The 20,617-nt window shown below is 44.5% G+C and overlaps 1 protein-coding gene across 1 annotated transcript in view; it reads left to right on the top strand.

Annotated features, from left to right (window-relative positions):
- Plcl2 (phospholipase C like 2) overlaps nucleotides 1-18,061 on the top strand; it is a 183,005-nt gene extending 164,944 nt beyond the window's left edge. Inside the window, exon 7 of the mRNA XM_052191902.1 lies at nucleotides 17,293-18,061. Within this exon, the coding sequence (XP_052047862.1) occupies nucleotides 17,293-17,472 (180 nt within the window). The 3' untranslated portion in view covers nucleotides 17,473-18,061. The remainder of the gene's footprint in view (nucleotides 1-17,292) is intronic.
- Nucleotides 18,062-20,617: the final 2,556 nt, after the last annotated feature.

The raw sequence follows: 20,617 nt of genomic DNA, 5'->3' as shown, positions 1-20,617 counted from the left end.
TGGCTTGAGAGGCTCTCGGAAGTTGGGGAAGAGGAATGTATGACTGCTTCCCTTTCGTATCCTTTCTGCCTCTAACTCAGCACCACTTGAATGACACTGCCAAGGTTAGCTGCCAGCTTGAGATGCACCTTGGTCTCCTGAATCACATTAGCAGGAGTGCTTTTTATTCAGTTGCTTTCTAGAAGCAGAACAAGTCTAGGCTCTCTTTGATCTGTTGGAGATTTAGCTGTGTGGGGTCTTGACACCAGGGTAATCTAGTTCAGAGCAGACCTGAACTTAACCTCGGTGTTCTCTGTGACAGCTACAGCCTCTCTTCCAGCACAAACCTGTGTGTAACATTAAGTTTCCTAGTGTTTGCTTCTCGCTGCATTTTGTATTTTTTTCTGCTCTACTTGTGCATTTCCATTGTAGAGCTGCCTAAGTATTTTTAGTAATAACAATGCCATAGACTCAGCATTATCTGTCTTGAAATTTCTTCTGCCAAAAAATATTAGTCCATTAATTTTTAACTTAGCTGCAGGTAACTTCTTGGGGCATGAGCAAAAGCAGCCAGAATCTTTGCCACAAAATCACAGGAACAATGTGTGGCTGAGTTGCTGTCATTGTTTCCTCTGAAACTGCGTTTCTGTAGTGCTCTCTGTGGAAGAGAGAGTTTCCTTGAGGAGGAGTGGGTGCTGCTGTTGTCTGAAAGTACATAGAGCTCCCAGCACAAGTCAGTGCTCCTGAAAGACACTACCACTAGAAAAGCCTTTATAAAGTGTTTCTTTTATTTTTGATAGTATATCATTTTCCTCATCTTTTCTTCCTCTATCCTGCCCCTATACAGGAATATATGAGCAAGAAGGAATTCTTGCTCTCTTTCAAATCCGTGGCCTCTTTTTTTCATTAAACATTGTTATAAACATGTGTGTATGGATACATATTATTCCTAATACATAAATACACACATTCCTAATACATAATATGCTCAGTCTAGTGTTACTTGTATGTATAGTTTCAAGGCTGACCATTTGTTGTATTGGATAACAAATTGTGTGCTCCTCCGGGAAGACTGTTTCATTATCAGCATGCCTTAGTTGTCTGTAGTCCTTGGTGTAGAGCTAAGCTGTGGAAGATTTTCCCTCTGTCTGTCAGCGTGTCTGTTGATGTCACACCATCCCTGTTCAGCTCGTGTTTTGGCAGTCATGTTGGTGAGCCTTTATGGATGTAGCTCCTGCCATTCCTGGGAGATATGGCCTCACAGAAACCCACTATTCCCTTGGTTGTTAATCTTTCTGCCTCTTTTCTGCAGCTATCCCTGAGCCTTGGGTGTAGGAGTTCTGTTGTAGATGTATCAGTTGGTACTGGGATTCCCAACTCTATTTTGATTGTAGTTTTCTGTAATAATCTCTGTCTATTGCAAAGAGTAGTTTCTTTGATAAGAAGTAAGGATTATATTTATCTGTGGGTATAAGGATAGATACTTAAAATTTAGTTAGGGATTATGCTGGTTTAGTAAAGTGGTAATCTAGGTTCTCCCCTCAGATCCATGACTTCACTAACTCTTGATGGTTGGTTAGCTTCCTACTACAGGCATGGTTTCCCTCTTGTTGAGCAGGTCTTACATCCTACATGGTCTTATAGCCATGGCCACTCCAAGGTATGTGTATGCCACTGCTGCACCCTTAGGGTATAGCTTCATGCTGGCGTTGTGACTCACAGGCATCATTTCTGGGAGAACTACTGGTTGTTCCATCCTTCGTCAGCTTGTGTGGCACCTTCTGGTACCATGGAAACTAGTCCTCAGAAAAGAGGTTTTCAGGGCAGATCCAGCCTAGGTCCTCTGGATCCCCGGTCTGCAGTACATAGTATCTTTAGCAATAGGAAGTTACCTTTCATCTAGGGGGAGGGCAACCGAGGGCACTAATCTGGTTTTGGGGGGAGTCGTTTGGAACGATAGTTGTTGGAATCCTCACCAACAACTCAAAAGAATGATTCTCATGCCTTATGTTGTTGTTTTTGTTATGTGATCTTTGACTTTTAGAGAATTGTCAGGGATGAGAAAATTTTATTTAAACTCTACATGTATATGTATATACTGACTTACATGCGTTATGATATTTTAGGTGCTAATTAATAGTATGATTCCTTATGACTTTCCCTGACAATCTTATTATTTTACCCTCCTTCTCTATGCACCTCCTTTCCTCCTCCCTGAATAGAGCTCCCCGCCCATCTTCCCATTTCCCTCCTCAGATCATCCTGCCTTTAGTGTCCAGAATATATAAAGATCTCAAAAACAAACAAGGAAATAACAAAAGAAAACAAGACAGACTCAAAAACACATTCAGAAAGTGGGCCAGGGATCTGAACAGAGAGTTCTCAAAAGAATCAAAAACAAAACAAAAGGCTAAGGAATATCTCTTTAAAATAGTCATCATTGTCCCTAGCAGTTATGGAAATGAAAATTAAGACAATTTTGAGATTTCATCTTACCCCAGTCAGAAGGGCAAAGATCAACAAAACATCCAACAACAAATGCTAGGGAGAAGATACCTGCTGTTCCTGGTTGGTAGAATTGCAAACTGGTACACCCACTCTGGAAATCAGAGTGTGGGGAACTCTCAATCAACTGGACCTAGCTCTGTCACTCCTTGGTGTGTGCCCAAAGGACTGGATGTCATCATACAGATCCTTGCTATTCTGTATTCACGGCTGCTCTAGTCACAACAGCTAAGAAATGGAAACAACCTAAAAGTCATACAGCTGAGAGTGGGCAGTGAAAGTGACTACATACACATATACATATGTATACATGTACATACATACATACATACACACTGTGTACATATACACTGCAGATAACTATTCAGCTATAATGAAAAATGAAATCATGAACTTTTCTGGTAAACGGATGAAACATGAATGAGCCGTATTGAGAAAGGTAACCCAGACCCAGAGAAACAGACACCTCATGTTCTCTCTCACCTGAGGCTGTAAACCTTTAGGTACGAGTGTACAGCCTGGATTAACTGTACAGACAGGGAAATGAAAGCCATTGGCTGGGTGCTTTGCTGTAGCAGTCAACTCTTCTAGTCCAACATTTTACAGTCTCGCATGTTCCTTCATAAAACAACATGGTCTGGTCTGTACAGCAGCAGCTCACTTCCTGGTACTGACCCATAGTAGTTCTTTTCCTGTCGCTGTAACAAAATACCATGACCAGATTGACTCAGGAAGTAAGCGTTAATTTTGGCTCACAGTCCAGATGGGTAAGGGTCTGTCACGCCTAGGAAGTCTGAGCAGGCAGCCAGGGCAGCCAGAGCAGGCAGCTCACGCCCTCTAGGAGCACAAGTGCACTGCACACTGGACGGGCATGAGCCTTTAAACTCCCAGTCCTGCCTTCAGCTCTTCCCCTCAGGACTGCATTTCTGTCTTGTGTCAGACAGTGGAGCCTTAATAAGGTCACAGGAATTACTGACAACACCACACCTCCCACAGTGGCTCAGGAACAGACAGCAACTTGGCCTTGTCTCCGAGCAAGCTCACAGATCCATTTTGGGCACACTGGCTTCTGCTGAAGACAAAGTACCTTCTCATTTACCCTGGAAGCACTTGGAAGTTTATAAATAACACTTGCTGTATGTGAAGTTAAAAATACTAATGAGTGACTTAAAGATTTCTGTCACTCAGTTAGTTGTAATCTTAATGTCATTCTACTATAAACTAGAAGAATTATGTGGGGCATAATCAAAGGGAAATGAAAGGAACTGCTATTTGTAAGATACTTCCTTTGTATGAGAAGCCTTCTATAGTTATATTACTTTAATATGAATGCTTTAAAATTAGTTTTTATTATGACTAATATGTGTTCATTATAAAAACATATTAAGAGCAATAAGACAAGGCAGATATAATTCTAGCATCCAGAGGAACTTAGTTTTGGCTCTGATATATATTCTAGAATTTTTCCTATGATATATATAACATGGAATGAATTGAAGATGATATGGTGCATGTACCTTCTGAGTATTAACAGTCTCCCTAGTCTTTTGGGAATGTCACAGAAACATTTTTGGTCCAGAACAACCACATGTAAAATTAACACCCTGGTACTCACCTGTAGCTGTGCCCAGTTAATGCTACTCAAATGACCCCAGCACAGTGCTCCTCGCTACCCATCCCAATGCTTTATATTCCTGAATGAGACACACACACACACACACACACACACACACACAGCTTTTATATACGCCTTAAACAGCTCAATGGCTCGGCCACTTCCTAACCTCCATATGACTAATTTCCCCCAATATTCCTGAATTGTCACTTACTAAAATCTATGTTGTTAGGATTCTGTCTAAACTCCACCCCACAGTTACCTGGCAATAGCCAGGTGGGCCTGACCCACTGCAAAGGGGATGCTTGCCCCTCCTCTCTCTTACTGCTCTTGCCTCTTACTCTCTTAGCCTCTCTCTTGTCCTTTCTTGGGCTCTTCCCTTCCCCCTCTCTCCATGTGGTCATGGACTGCCTCTGCTTCTCTGCTCTCTCCTTCTCTCTGCCTCTACGACCCCTTTAACTCCCCTCCCCATGCCCTAAATAAACTCTAGGCAAGGGATGCCTTGGCATGGGCCCACTGAGGCACCCCCTTCCCCCATACCGCCATAGAACATATTCTTATGCCTATTTCTCTTTTTATGATCACAACATGTGTTCCATCTTTGCTGCCCTAGACCCAGCTGTGCAGCCCTCTTGAGCTCCTACATGGCCTCTCCCTCACAGTTTTGGCCCCGTACTCCACAATAACAGAGGGGCCTAGATTTCACTATTTTCTAGCTTTGAATTGGCCCAGTGTCACTTGTCTCTTTCTATCCAGTTTTTTTTTTCTCAGCTCCATAAATAAAAGCTAGAAGAACCATCATTAAATATGTCCCTCCCTTGTTTGGTTGAGTTTAAGACAGAATTTTCTGTATTTTTATAGCTTCTCAGTGTAACTGTTGTTAGCTTTTTGAGCCTGTTAACTTTAGTGTAGTAGCACTTGCCTGTGTCGCAGCTCTTAGTTGACCTGAGTCACCTTAGGAAGACAGAGTTTGAGGCCAGCCTGGCTGAGCTGAGCAACAGGACCCTGCTCCTCACTTGTCCAGCCTCCTGCTCAGTCTGGCTGCTGCCTGTGGCTTTTAACTTAGTTCTGTTCTTACCGGTTTTACTCTGCATCAGGATGTGGGGAGGGACTTCTGTGGCTCATTTCCCACCAGCACTGTGCGAAGTTGATCCATCTTTCTTCTCTCCTCACTGAAGTAATCTCTCCCTGAGAGCAGTTGCCATTCCTGTTCATTGTTGTGCTTTTGATGGTAGAATCTCATGGTGGAAAAGGCCTGGAGTAGCTGGTTACCAGGAACAGAAGTTCACTAAGTCTGGCTGGCAGAGAATGGGGTGAGAGTGTTGCCACACATCAGAGATCATGAGAGACCCCAGGGAACTCGGAACAAAACACTGCATTCCTGCCTCAGAGGGCCAGAAAGCTGCCAGAAGCCCTGGTGGCCTAGAGCATCTGTGTGCCCTAGGCCCAGGGCTGTGTCGGCTCAGCTCTGGCCAGTTAGCTCTGCTCATGCAGTTCCTACTGTGTTAGAGCTGCCTCTCCTTGGCCTTCTGCAACTGCTCTTTATGAGCTCGGTAGTAAGGCTACCCTATGGGGCTGGAGAGATGGCTCCGTGGTTAGGAGCACTGACTGCTTCTCCAGAGGTCCTGAGTTCAAATTCCAGCAACCACATGGTGACTCACAACCATCCATAATGAGATCTGAGACCTTCTTCTGGTGTGTCTGAAGACAGCTACAGTATACTTACATATAATAATAAATAAATCTTTAAAAAGGAAAAAAAAGGGTACCCTGTGGTATTTGCTGGCTCAGTCCAGCCTTTTAGTTCCAGACCAGTAGTCTCACGGTGACAAACATCCTCAAATTGATTCTTACCCAGCCCTGATCCACTGTAGCCAAAAGAAGGGTCACCACACACACACACACACACACACACACACACACACACACACACAGGTTCTATACATTAGTTGTGTTCAGCTGGATGGTTTTCCTGATGGGGGGCGGGGAGACAGGGAGGGGTCAGGGAGAAGGCTTTGCTTTGTTGGGAGCTCACATGGCTTAGAGTATGGAGCAGGCTTTGCTTCAGGGCTGGGGCAGAGGGCTTGCTTAGTGTGTGTGGCAGGCTAAAGCAAGCTGCTTACATCCCAAGCTGTCATCAGATGAGATGCCCAGCTGCTCCCCAAGACCTGCACTGTCTGCCTTCAGAAACAAGGATGAGAGGGAAGCTCCAAAAGTAATTAGAGACATGTTCTCTCTGGGAACATAAGACTTCTGCCAAAAATAAGTCAATAAACCAGATGGTGTCTGTGCAGACATAACCTAGATTTTCTTCTTTTATCCTGGACACAGTGCTTACCTTAGACACCTGATGGCTGTCACTCATTTCTCTTCCAAAAATCAATGTGATGGTCCCTGGATGACTCTTCTTCTAAATATTAATTCTCAGCTGATTTAGTTTCTGTACTACAAGTGATATCATATGTTGCCAATTTTTCTGAAGAGCTATACTTGACTGGAAGCTACTTTCCTATTTAAATAGTGAGTGAGTGGCTCAGAAAACCAAACAGTAGTAGTGTTCATCATTAGGCAGGCAACTCTTCCTGCTTCATTTACAACAGCATGTCCCTCAAGACCTTACACTGGGCAGTGATCTTAGCAAGTGTGTGTTCACTGGTGTGTGAGGGAAGGGCCTGTGTGTGTTGCTCCTCCTAGCACCGTCAGAGTTGCAGAGCTGTTCCTGGGCACTCTCCACTCTGCATACCCTCTCCCTTTCCCCCTGCATCTTGGTCTGGAAGCTCTTCCTGATCTCCTGCTCTCTGGGTCCAAGCTGTGGCTCACTTTCTGACTGCTCCTGAAGCCTCCTCTCCGCCTGTCACCAGAATGCCAGTGAATGAGGCTGCCTTCCCTATGACAGGCCCGTGACAGGGACATGAGTCAGAGTCACTTTAGAAAACATTATAGTCTAGATACCATGGTGCCCAACAATGCCTGGACTTGGTACTATTTCCTGGGGCCATGAGGACAGCTGGGTAGAAGTCCTTGGACTGCCAAGTTCTTCCCTGTTCTCCTGCCTAGGCGTAGCTCAGACTATCTCCTGTGTGATGCTGTCTAGAAGCCTCCATCTTAGCTGAATGAAACAGGAAATTGTTTTTTGGGGAGAATGACATTTCTTCTGGATTTAAATTAAATTGATTTTTTTAATTTGAAATTTTATAGAGCTTTGGTAAATTGAGGAATAACTGCAGGATAGAGACCAGAAGTGGGGGTGGGAGTCTCAAGACTCCAGAACAAAGTTGAACACATCATTCTTGTATGATGAAGAACTGTACATACAATAAGGTATCTTTCTAAGTGGAGGAAACAGCTGAAGCCAGAACACAGTGTATTATTTTCATTTTTCCCCAGTGCCTTCCAGTGCCTCTTGCAGAGCTGCTGTAGCTATAAGTGGGGCAAAGAGAAAGCACCCTCCTTTCACATGTAATGCACATTCAACCCTGTGTGCACAGCCGTACATGCCTATGCAGGAAAGCCACGGGATGGCAGACACAGGGCATATTTAGACAGTTCTCTGTAGAAAAGCATTGCCCTGGTGCTCTTGCTGTGGGCTGCTTTGATGTTGGGTAATCTTGTTTTCAAGTGTGAGGTTTAGTGAGTCTTTAGTTGGAAGTAAGCCTGACCAATGGGAGACCTTCTTTCTGGTTATTGTGCTTGGCTTTAGCCTTCCCCGAGAGAAGATGGTGAGGGATGTCTTCCAGCCCACAGCCAGAGTTCCCATGGCCCTGCCTTCCCAGTCATTCCTTGCTCATTCAACACACAGGAGACAGAATTCTGTTTCAGCATTTAAATCATGGGAAGCATACATATGCTGCATGATAGAAGTGGAAGAAGTTCTAATTCATTGCTTTACGATGCTGCATTCAGTGAGTGGGGTTCAACTCTGTTTAGGAAGGGCCCCGTGGTTACTTGAAGGGAGCACAAGGCACACACTTAGAAAGTGGGGTGTATTCTAGTGTAATTTGCTGTTTATATTCTGACTTGTCTAAATTCAGCTTCCTAGCTCTCAGATAGGAGCAGCCAAGTACCATCTTCATAGACAGGAGACTGCCACAAGCAGTCTTTACAAACGCTGACTAAAGTACCTGACACCAGGTAGTCATTCAGTGAATAGTAGCTAGTGTTCCAAGAAGGTTTTTCTGTTTTGTCTCTGACTTGTAGGCTTTATGCTTCAATTACTTGGTAATTACAATTCAGAGCCCTACTGATCCACTTTCAATTGTGGCTGAAAGAAATGTACTGACACCTAGAACAGTGGCTCAGCACTGCCCATGTTTCCATTGGGTTTGGAGTCCCAGCACCCATGTAACAGCTCACATCTATTATTGCAGTTCTAGGTGACTAGACCCTCATTGGAACTCCGTAGGTACTGCATACACATGACCCAAAGACATACATACCTGCAGGCCAAACACCCATATGCATAAAAATAAATCTATTTTTCCTAGATTCTTTGTTTACATTCCAAATGATTTCCCCTTTCCTGGTTTCCCCCCTCCCCATAAGTCCCATAAGCCCCCTTCTCTCCGCCCTGTTTCCCAAGCACCCCCTCCCAATTCTCTGTCCTGGTACTCCCCTACAATGCTGGATGAAGCCTTTCCAGGACCAGGGCCCTCTCTTTCCTTCTTCTTGGGAATCATTTGATATGTTAATTGTGTCTTGAGTATTCAGAGCTTCTGGGCTAATTAATATCCACTTATCAGTGACTACATTCCATGTATATTCTTTTGTGATTGGGTTACCTCATTTAGGATGATATTTCCAGTTCGAACCATTTGCCTAAAAATTTCATAAATTCATTGTTTTTAATTGCTGAGTAGTATTCCATTGTGTAAATATACCATATTTTCTGTATCCATTCTGCCATTGAGAGACATCTGGGTTCTTTCCAGCTTCTGGCTATTATAAATAAGGCTGCTATGAACATAGTGGAGCATGTGTCCTTATTGCAGCTAGAGAATCCTCTGGGTATATGCCCAGCAGTGGTATAACAGGGTCCTCCAGAAGTGTCTTGCCCAGTTTTCTGGGGAACAACCAGACTGATTTCCAAAGTGGTTGTACCATCTTGCAATCCCACCAGCAGTGGAGGAGTGTTCCTCTTTCTCCACATCCTCGCCAACACCTGCTGTCTCCTGAGTTTTTAATCTTAGTCATTCTGACTGGTGTGAGGTGAAATCTCGGGGTTGTTTTGATTTGCATTTTCCTAATGACTAATGATGTTGAACATTTCTTAAGGTGCTTCTCAGCCATTCGTAATTCTCCAGGTGAAAATTCTCTGTTTAGCTCCGTACCACATTTTTAATGGAGTTATTTGGCTCTCTGGGTTCTTCTTGAACTTCCTGAGTTCTTTGTATATATTGGATATTAGCCCTCTGTCGATGGAGGGTTGGTGAAGATCTTTTCCCAATTTGTTGGTTGCCGTTTTGGACCTCCACATAAAACCAGGCACACTGAAACTAATAGAAAAGAAACTGGGGAAGACCCTTGAGGATATGAGCACAGGGGAAAAGTTCTTGAACAGAACACCAATAGCTTATGCTCTAAGATCAAGAATTGATAAATGGGACCTCATAACATTACGAAGTTTCTGTAAGGCAAAAGACACTATCATAAAAATAAATCTTTTTTTTTATTCGATATATTTTTTATTTACATTTCAAATGATTTCCCCTTTTCTAGACCCCCACTCCCTGAAAGTCCCGTAAGCTCCTTCTCTCCCCCTGTCCTCCCACCCACCCCTTCCCACTTCCCTGTTCTGGTTTTGCCGAATACTGCTTCACTGAGTCTTTCCAGAACAAGGAGCCACTCCTCCTTTCTTCTTGTACCTCATTTGATGTGTGGATTATGTTTTGGGTATTCCAGTTTTCTAGGTTAATATCCACTTATTAGTGAGTGCATACCATGATTCATCTTTTGAGTCTGGGTTACCTCACTTAGTATGATGTTCTCTAGCTCCATCCATTTGCCTAAGAATTTCATGAATTCATTGTTTCTAATGGCTGAATAGTACTCCATTGTGTAGATATACCACATTTTTTGCATCCACTCTTCTGTTGAGGAATACCTGGGTTCTTTCCAGCTTCTGGCAATTATAAATAGGGCTGCTATGAACATAGTAGAGCATGTATCCTTATTACATGGTGGGGAATCCTCTGGGTATATGCCCAGGAGTGGTATAGCAGGATCTTCTGGAAGTGAGGTGCCCAGTTTTCAGAGGAACCGACAGACTGATTTCCAGAGTGGTTGTACCAATTTGCAACCCCACCAGCAGTGGAGGAGTGTTCCTCTTTCTCCACACCCTCTCCAACAACTGCTGTCTCCTGAATTTTTAATCTTAGTCATTCTGACTGGTGTAAGGTGAAATCTCAGGGTTGTTTTGATTTGCATTTCCCTAATGACTAATGAAGACCCTTGAGGACATCGGTACAGGGAGAAAGTTTCTGAACAGAGAACACCAATAGCATATGCTCTAAGATCAAGAATTGACAAATGGGACCTCATAAAATTACAAAGTTTCTGTAAGGCAAAGGACACCAACAAGAGGACAATCGGAACAACAAATCTTCACCAATCCTACATCAGATAGAGGGCTAATATCGAATATATATAAAGAACTCAAGAAGTTAGACTCCAGAAAACCAAACAACCCTATTAAAAAATGGGGTATAGAGTTAAACAAAGAATTCTCACCTGAAGAATTTCGGATGGCTAAGAAGCATCATAAAAATAAATCTTAAAACATTAACAGAGCACATTACAGAGTTCTCACAACATTTTTAAAAGTTCATTTATTTCTCTGTTGCAGTTTTTAAGTTCATAGCAAAGTTGAGAGCAGTGTTTGAGGTTTCCACATCCCGTGTGTTGCGTGTCACCTCTTCATCATCCCCACCAGAGAGATATTCTCTTTGCAGTCATTGCAGAGCCTCCATTGACATGCCGGTGTTCCTCAAAGACCACAGTGTAAGCCAGTGTCCCGCAGCATTGTGTGCAGGATAGACTTGAGCACTGTGTACTGTCCGCAGCAGCAGCTCCCACCGTTCCCTACCTTTGCTCCGTGCCGGAGATTGAACCAGGGCTTTCCACACATGCCGGACAGGCGCTCCACCAGAGTCCCATTGCCAGCCTACCACTCATAAATGTAGTTTTGATTGTACACATTTAAGTTGCATGACTTCATGTTTTGATTGTTCCCATTATTGTATCACACACGGTCTGCAACTTATCCCAATGCTCTAAACATCATGTCTTCTCCCCACCTGTACCCAATACCTGTCAACCACTGACCTGGTCCTGTCTCCATAGTTTTTTTCCATAGCTCTCTAAGGAAGTTTGGACATGTAACTTGTGATTCTCAATGCTTATGAAGTAGTAAATTGAAGCACAATAACTTGTTGATGAGTCTCTATGCCCTATAGCAGCGACCAGAAACTATTTACTAAGAGGCAATGTGGTTGTGAGTGCCTGCTATAAAATTTGACTTCCCACATCTCCCATGTGTGCCGGGTTTGCCATCTCAATTGTCTGGTGTGTATTCTCACTCAGATGAGAAATGGCATAGCAGCTACATTGTATGTCATCATCTCAAAGGGACACAGATGGGTACTATGGTCTCTTGGGCATCTAGAGGAGAGACAAAACCCAGTTCTGTGGTGGGAAAATTAGATGCACACAGATATAGTCAACAGTCAGGGACCTGCATATGTTGGTGTTTTATACAAAAGAAGGCCAGGATATGTTTTGTGGAATGAGGTATGGTAAGGTGGGAGGGGAGCCTCGGCAGGCCCATACTGAGACATCCCTTTCCCCTCGAGGGACCAGACATAAGACAGGGTTAGTATAGAATAGAGTTAGTGAGGACATGGGATGGGGAGTTGGGGAGGGAGTAGAGACAGAAAGACAGGGAGAGGAGAGAAAAGGGAGAGGAGAGGAGAGGAGAGGAGAGGAAAGAGGAGAGGAGAGAGGAGAGGAGAGAGGAGAGGAGAGGAGAGGAGAGGAAAGAGGAGAGGAGAGGAGAGAGGAGAAGAGAGGAGAGGAAAGAGCAGAGGGGAGAGGAGGGGAGGGCAGGGCAGGGGAGGAGAAGGGAGGGAAGGGGAGGTGAGAGGAGAGGGGAGGAGAGGCTGGCTGGAAAACACAGAGAGAGGCGGAAGGGGAGAGATGGGGAAAGAGGTCAGAGAGAGAAGAGGCAGAGAGTAAGAGGGAAAAGGGGGGCCCAAACAACCCCTTTATAGGAAGCCAGGTCTACATGGCTGTTCCCAGGTAGCTATTGGGCGGAGCCTAGAAGGAATGCTAACACATGTGCTAGGTCTGGGTGTCACTGGACAGTTGTCTGTCTTCATTGGGTTTTCGAGCCCCCTAGGCCTTAGCCCGAATTGGCATTGTCTCTGGAAGTGGATGATATTGTTGCCACAGTCTTCTGTGTTCCTCTCTGCATTCCCAGGGGATAAGAAAGTCAGTACAGTTTATTTTTGTGCACTTAGCTAGAAGCCCTAAGGAGGAGAGGCCAGTAATACCAAAGATGTTTGGAAAAGCCTTAGAAAAACGAGATATTTATATTTACCTAAAATTACATAGCGTGCATACATGTGTATGCATACACACATATCATAAATTTTAGAGACTCCAAAATAGTATGATTCACTGCGTTATTAAACAACTTCCATGTGGTACATCTCCCTTCTGTGCTGCCGCTCCATTCCTACCCTTAGCTGTTTGTCCATTTCCCACCTTGTATCACTGTACCCTGTCACTTCTGTCATCTGTGGTCCCTTATGCCATCCTGTTATCTGTTTATTCCATGTCATATAATCACATCTAAATATTTAGAGCCACGAACCCTAGATATCACTCAATGTAATCATTTCCAGGTTCCTCTACTTGTTAGTTTCACAATTTCATTTTCCCTCACATTTGGATAGTATTCTGTAGTATATGTGCACCATGGTTTCATTATCCATTGTCTGATGAAGGACATTTAGGCTGTCTCCATTGTCAGTCGACTGTGAGAAATGCCTTTGCAGTAGGATGTTCAGTCCCCGAGGCACAAGCCAAGGACTCGAGAAATGGGCCATATGGTTGGCTTAGTCTTAACTTTTTGGGGTTCTCCACACTGGTTTTCAGAGTGGCTTCACCAATGTGCATTTTTACCAACGGTGATAAGGCCCCTCTTTCTCCACGGCCTCACCAGCATCTATTGGCCATTGTTTTATTGATCTTTGTATTCTGACTGGTGGAAGATGAACTCTCAAAGTTGTTTTGATTTTTATTTCCCTAACTGTTAAGTGTAATGAACATTTTTAATGCCTTAGCCATTTTTAGATGATTATGTGACTTTTGTCTTCAAGTTCATTTATATGACATATTTATTGACTTATTATTTTTAACAAACCCCGAATTTCCAGGGTAAAGCCAATCTGCTCGTGGTTGATGTTGTTTTTGATACGTGGCTGGTATCTGATTGGAGGTTTGTGCACCTGTGTTCAGCAGGGAGCTCAGCCTGTAGTTTGGATCGTGTCTCCCCACTGAACACAGGTGCACAAACCCTATTACTACACATTGTTCTATATCTTTTGGGAATTTTTCTTTTTAAAGTTCTTTTTCATCACATGGTACATGTGTGCTGAAAAAGAGTGAGCAACAAAGTCTAGCCTGCTTCTCGTTGCGTGCACAGGCAGTAAAGTGTCTGCTGGTCATAGGTACAGCCAGCCAGAGCCAGAGCCGAGTGGAGGAAGAGGAGGAGGCCTGTGTGCTCTACCTTACTTCCTTTACTTCCATCCAGCAGACACCTGCTGATCACTTACCATGTAATGTGCTAGGCTAAGAGGATCCAGTGATGACCACACACACACACATACACACACACACTCACACACACACACACACACACACACACACACACACACATACATACACACACACACTCATACTCACTGAAGTCCCAATACAAAAGCCCCCAGGAGGTAATAGGATAGCACAAGAGGAGCGAGGAGATCTGTGCGGAGGTGGGAGCTCTGGTTTCGGAAGGAGTTGTCAGGATGGGTATCACTGTAAAGGAACATTTCAGAGTCATGACCTGAGGGAGGTCGGGCAGTGAGCAGTGAGCTCTGGTTCACTCTGCACAGGTAAGACCTGCGTGAAGAGTCCCTGCTGTGTGTCTAGCTGTGTCTAGAAGCCTAGAATGGTGAGGGCCAAGTAAACAAGGCAGGAAATGTGGGGATAGAATGCCAGCTGTGGGGGTGTCACAGGGCCACAAAGCAAGGACTTAGATCCTCACACTGAGCAACTGCAGAGCCACTGATGGGTTTTAAGCTGAGAGAAGGTGTGTTATGGCTGGCTTATAGTTGGCTCTCTCTGGCTGTGATGTTGAAAGGGAGAGTAAGGGACGCTTCAGTCCTAAGGTTAGGGAAACATGGCAGCAGCTTAGAGTACAGCCAGGCAGTGAGGAGGGATGAAGGTAAGAATGGGACTCAGAGTTACTGCACACTTGCATCTTACAGGTGTGTGTGTGTGGGTGGGGGTTGGGGGACTGGTGAAGACACTGGTGCTGTGCTGTGGGTGACACTAAGAACGAGGCTGCTCTAACTGAAGGGAAGCTTGTAGAGGGAGAAGCAGGTGTCGGAAGCCCAGTTTGGAACGTGTCAAGTCATAGAAGGCCTTACAGCGAAGCATTTTCACTGAAGACCAACTCATCTTTACTAACAAAGTAATGTTCAAGTAGTAACCAAAGAGTGAAGACAGCAAATGAACTCTAAAAATCAACAAAACAAAGAGCTGTTTAAGAGAAACAAACATAACAAAATCAATAAATCATAAGCTAGGCTAAAGGGGAAATATGACAAAAATTACTAGTGGGGAACATAAAAGGACTTTCAATCCTGTGGATAATAGAGGATATCAAAATAATATCATAAACTATTCTATGCCCACAAACTTGGGATGGAGAACAGACAAATTTCATGAAAAGTATAGTCTTCCAAAACAGTCTGTAAGGCCAGCGTTATCCTAATACTTAAGGCAGAGAACTTTGCAAGAAAACAAAAACAAAAACCTATAAACCAATATTTTTCATGGATATAGGTGAAATCCAAAAATGTATATGTCATGGGCAGGGGAATCTATACTGGATATGCAAAGCTGACTCAGTTTAAAAAATTAATTCATGCAATATGTCACATCAGAAGGCTAAAGAAACATTGTTGTTATAGCAGTAGAGGCAGAAAAGAAATTTGACATGGAATCCCTCACCCATTCTTAGCATTCATGGTAAGAAGGAGGGGCTTCGGCAGCACTAAGGACATCTGCACAACCCACAGCTGATGTGACACTCTGTGGTAAGAATCTCAGAGCTCCCCTTACAGACCCACAGTACATCAGGGCTGTCCTATAATTACCTCACCTGCTTTCTCTGTGGTATTAGAAGTTCTGGCTAGTACAGTAACACAAAGGGGAGCTAAAAATGAGGAGAAAAAAAGACTTGTTCACAGGTGATATCATTGTTTATATATAATATCTGGAAATTTAACAAGAAATTACTAAAGTGCCTGGAACTGTGTTCTGTGTGTTTTATGTGACTGGGATGTGCTGGCTAGTTTTGGTGTCAGCTTTACACAAACTAGAGCCATCTGGGAATAGGGAACTTCAACTGAGACAATGCCCAACCAGATTAGTAAACAAGAGTAAGAATCCAAGAACATGGGACTCCCAGCACCTCAGGGGTTGGGACAGGAAGATCAGGAATCAGGGGGCAGCCTCTGCTGTATAGTGAGTTAAAGACCAGCATGGCTTACATGAGACCCTGTCTCAAAAAGAAAAAAAGAGTAAGGGGAAAAGGCTGGGGTATGATGGGAAGGCCTGTTGGTGATGGGCAGTGGATGTGTTCAAGCACCCTGGCACCCTGAGCCGCACAAGGCCACCCAGGCAGAGGAGACAGACTGCCCAGAGCCATGTCAGCTCAGACCAGACAGTGACCCGCTGTGCCTCAGTCCCTCCACCTTTTCTCACCTGTGTATGAATTGGGCTACATCTGTGCTACCTCAGTGGTCAGACCTCATACAGGAAACTAAGTTGGGCCAAGAGCTTACATCCAGAGCACAGGGGCCTTTCCTTTACTCTCTGTTCAGCAGGTGCCCAGCCCGGGCAGCTGACACCTACTGCTGGCTCTTTCAAAGGTTGTGAGGGTTCATAGGCCAACTTCAGGATCGCTTCATGTCAGTGGTTGTCAGGGGGAGGGTTTGTGAATAAGGGGGTAAGTAAGGTAATTTGAGAGCTCTCAGCAGCACTGGGCTAGTCCTGTGTCTTAATTGCATGAGGAAAAGTAACAGAACTAAGGGCACGCTGAACAAGCGTTACTCCCCGGTTCTGACACTATATACCTCAGCTATGTGAGATGTCACCAACAGGTGAGTTTGGGGAAAGGGCACAACTAGACACATGGACTGCTCACTAGTGTGTGTCCCTCTCTGACTTCATACTGTTGCCTGACCTTTTATGCAGAAGCCCCTTTCCACCAGGTAAACAGGCAGTGATGAACCAAAGACAGGATTCAAATGCAGCTGGAAGAACCAGTGACTTACTCCAGTTAACTTACAGGAGCAAGAGATACTCAAAAGATACAGGATGCTCACCAGCATCCCGAAACATGTGCTCACCAGCATCCTGTAACATGTGCAGGCAGCAATACCATTGAGCAGTGTGCTACGGCAGTTGGTTTATTGTTTGCGTGTTATGCCTTAAATGTGAAATGGCTCCAGAGGTTCATGAGTTTGAACACTTTTTTATTACTTCAGAATTAAAAAGATTAAAATAAACATTAAAAGGAACGGCCAAGATTGGTTAGGTAGTCTCATTCCTGAAAAGTCTGACGTAACCAGTCTAGAGAATAGTTGGAACACAGTAGGATGTGTTCATGTCTAGGGAATAGTTGGAACGTTATAGGATGTGTTCATGTCTTACATGGATATGCAGACAGACAGAGCACTGTGGAGTGCAGTGGTACACAAATCTCCTTCTGACTAAAATCAACTTCCTCAGATGTGGTACCAATAAAAACCGAGTATCCCTTCCACAAAATCGCAATGCCTGCATGTCTGCAGAAGGCTGTGATATATAGTCCAGCAGCGTCGAGCCTGTCTAATACTGTTTCATTGCATGCTCTGTTCCAGGGACAAGCAGATCTTTTGAAGTACGCTAAGAATGAGACCTTGGAGAATCTGAAGCAGATCCATTATGCAGCCGTTTCATGTGGACTGAACAAGCCAGGCACTGAGAACTCCGAGGCCCAGAAGCCACGCCGGAGCCTGGAAGTCATCCCCGAGAAAGCCAGTGATGAAAATGGAGACTAACGGGCCTCCCAGTCACTGTGGACTTCTCCTGAGAACCAAGCGCGCTGGCGCACTGCTGAGGATGAGATCTGGGATGGCGGAGCACAAGTGGACCCACCTGCGGTCCGTCACAGCCGGGAATGTATGTAGCAATCCACGTGCGAAGGCAAATAAACTCTTTAACAAGAAACTCTATCCTGGCCCAAACATGCTGTCTTTGTATACCAAACGCCCTGAGTCCCACTGTGCAGAGCAGTGTGCTGCTGTAGTTCCAGCAGAAACAGGCAGTTCCTGTGTGAAAGCAGTCCACTCAGGTGGCAATGGATGGGACCGTTGAATTCGTATTTATTGGTGAAACAGTGAATGTGCACACCTCATTGTGCGTGCTTGCCAGGCTCAGCGCTTCAGAGGATTTGGTGGCGTGCTTGCTGAGCCATATTTACTAAGCAGAATGTAAGAACCCTGGAGCTGAGGGCAGTGTGCAGTGTGACTAAGGCTGCCGGGCTGAAGATGTGCTGTGTCAGCACGGGCAGCCAGCTGGAAGCCACACCTTGGACATAGTTTTTCATTGTATGATGTAGTGGTCACATTAAAGATATCTTTTATGATATTTCTCCAGTAGCAGTACATGCTTTCAGTGAAACTTTAACTTTAAAAAACATGTTCTCTTTCAAGAAGCCAATTACTGTTAAATGACTGCTAAATGTAAGTCACCCGAGTCACTGTCTGGCTTTTAGGATGGTTGTGATACAAGTCCCTGCAGAGATGAGTCACTGCCCCTAGCCAAGGGTGCCATGCTGCCTACAATTATGAGCAGAGCAGAGTGGGGCAGGTTACCCTTGCCTGCGGGGCCACCACCGGTGACCAGTGTCTCAGTTCCATCTGAGAGCCTTTCTCCTTCACAGTGAAGAGCACCTGCTCTGCAAGCTTTTAATCTGATCTTTTATCTCAAAACCGGTGAAACTTCATGGTACTTAGAGAGTCAAGATCCCTGCAATCTATTAGATGCTGCCCACAAGCCACACTTTCTTTCCCTTTGGAAGACAGAGGTTCTGAGTATTCAGTGGGCATTGGTTTGGTCAGCTATTGGGACATCCACTTACACGATAGGTGGTTTGCGGCCGACCTCACAGTCCTTCCTCCCATGGGCCATGCTCATGCAGGTGTGTGCTCTAAACCCAGTGCTTTGCTAAGGTCCCACCAGGAACCCCTAATAACGCCCATCTCCGTTCCCCCTTGAGTCTCACTGGAAAACTGTTCCATCGATGCTACCAGAAAAACACCAGTCAGTATCTGAGGCTCTTGACTTAGAGATGAACTCTTGATGGGGAGAAAAATGAATGGAACATAGCAGGGAATAATTAGATGCAGAAAGTAATGGGTAATATTGTTAGTGGCCGTTGAACTTAGCAAATAGCACTCAATTTGAACTTTAAAACTCCAGAAATGGTCTCTAAAGGTGACTTAAAATACAGTGAAGTGAAAATATGACTGTATCTGTAGTAATGGTGGTTATCATACAATATGCAAATCAAATGACTGTAACTATGAGACACCTGTAATGTGTTGAGTCTTATACAGGCCTAAAATCAGGGATCTTAAAACTAAAGGAGTGGAAATTGGGCGTGGACCTGTGATCCCAGTACTGCAGAGACTGAGGCATGTTACACTGTGAGATCCTGTCTCAAAACAGCAGAAAACAGGGGGAGCTGCTGTCATTCCACTGACATGTTTGTTCCAGGTGTGGAAGCTGTGGGTGCCTGAAGTCTCAACATCCATTGGGACCCTGCTGGTGCTACCTAGCCAAGCTTCTTTTGGTCTCCTCTGCCAAGTAGTGGAGAGGTGTAGGCAGTGTCAGGAGGCTTCCCAAGGCAGCGGGCATCTACTGTTTGTCTAATTCCTGCCCTAAGGAATGTGCCACCTGCCACTGAGGACAGTGCCAGTCAGCAGAGCCTGAACTGGGTGTGCTATCCACATTCAAATGGAAACAAAAGACAGTTGTCAAGCTAGATAGAATCAAGGCTATGATTTACAGGCCTCTGGAAACAATTCTTTTGTAAAGGTCTCTCTGGCTCATTCTGTAATGAACTGGATCCCATTGATAAACAAAATCAAGATCCTTGTTTGGGGGCTTCAGAAGTTGGGACAATCAGGGTAGTGTGCAGATTGATTGCCGTTCATCATCTTCCCCTGTTCACAGGGAGCAGCCTGTGAGTTCCCTTAGTACAGATCCCCTTGGGTTGGCCTGTTACGTGTATTGACTGGGTTGTATGTGTATAAGCACCATTTTGTGTGTGTGTGTGTGTGTGTGTGTCCGCGCACGCTAGCTATGTGTAATCCAAAATAATCCGAGATAGCACAGGAACAACAGGCAATAGGCACGTCTTCATTCAGGACTCAGGAAAATGAAGAGCTAGGTGAGAATGCACAGAAAATGACAAACACCTGTTTGGTCCTATAGAAACAAAAAAGTCACATTGTGTGTGTGAATGAAGCCAAGATGAGAGAGATGTCCTGCCCACAGAGCAAACACAGAAACATCTCTGAATACGCTAAGCATATTCTGTTACTGCTACACACTGAGTAAATCAATCCTTCAGAGTTTATCCTTTGTAGACATGGTGAGTTTGTTTTTTGTTTGTTTGTTTGTTTTTTGGATTCATTGATTGACTGCTTCTGGATAATGGAAAAGAAGTCATAGAGACCTATCTGCTTACCTCTGGCACCTCAGGACAGTGTGGCCCAGGAGCCAGACTCTGGGGAGGGATACGTTCTTAGGCTGGATGTTTAAGGTAGAATAAGGAGTTGTCCTTGTCACCCAAATAGAGCTGGGGCCCTGTAGCTTGTCTTTGCTGTTTTATGAGTTCTTTCTTCCATCCTTTTCCTTTCAACCACCTAACACTAGATAAGAGAGTAAAAATAGACGAAAGGAAAGAGAGCCCTGAATAAAGTCAGGATGGAAAGGGGAGTCATTATCGTTAGACTTTCCTGCTGATCAGGGCATTGAGTTCCTTGGGGCAGGTTTGATCTTTGCCAGTAGGATATGTAATTTCTTCGTGTTTCTCTTTTGCACATGAGTACTTAACAAACTTCAATCAAAACAGGCAACAACATTCAACCAGCAAACCAACAACCACCCACCTCTCACAACCCTAACATTTATATA

The sequence above is a fragment of the Apodemus sylvaticus genome, chromosome 9 (assembly GCF_947179515.1).
Source record: "Apodemus sylvaticus chromosome 9, mApoSyl1.1, whole genome shotgun sequence".
Classification (NCBI taxonomy): domain Eukaryota; kingdom Metazoa; phylum Chordata; class Mammalia; order Rodentia; family Muridae; genus Apodemus; species Apodemus sylvaticus.
The sequence above is the reverse complement of the archived record's forward strand: the minus strand, read 5'-3'. Positions and strand labels throughout refer to the sequence as shown.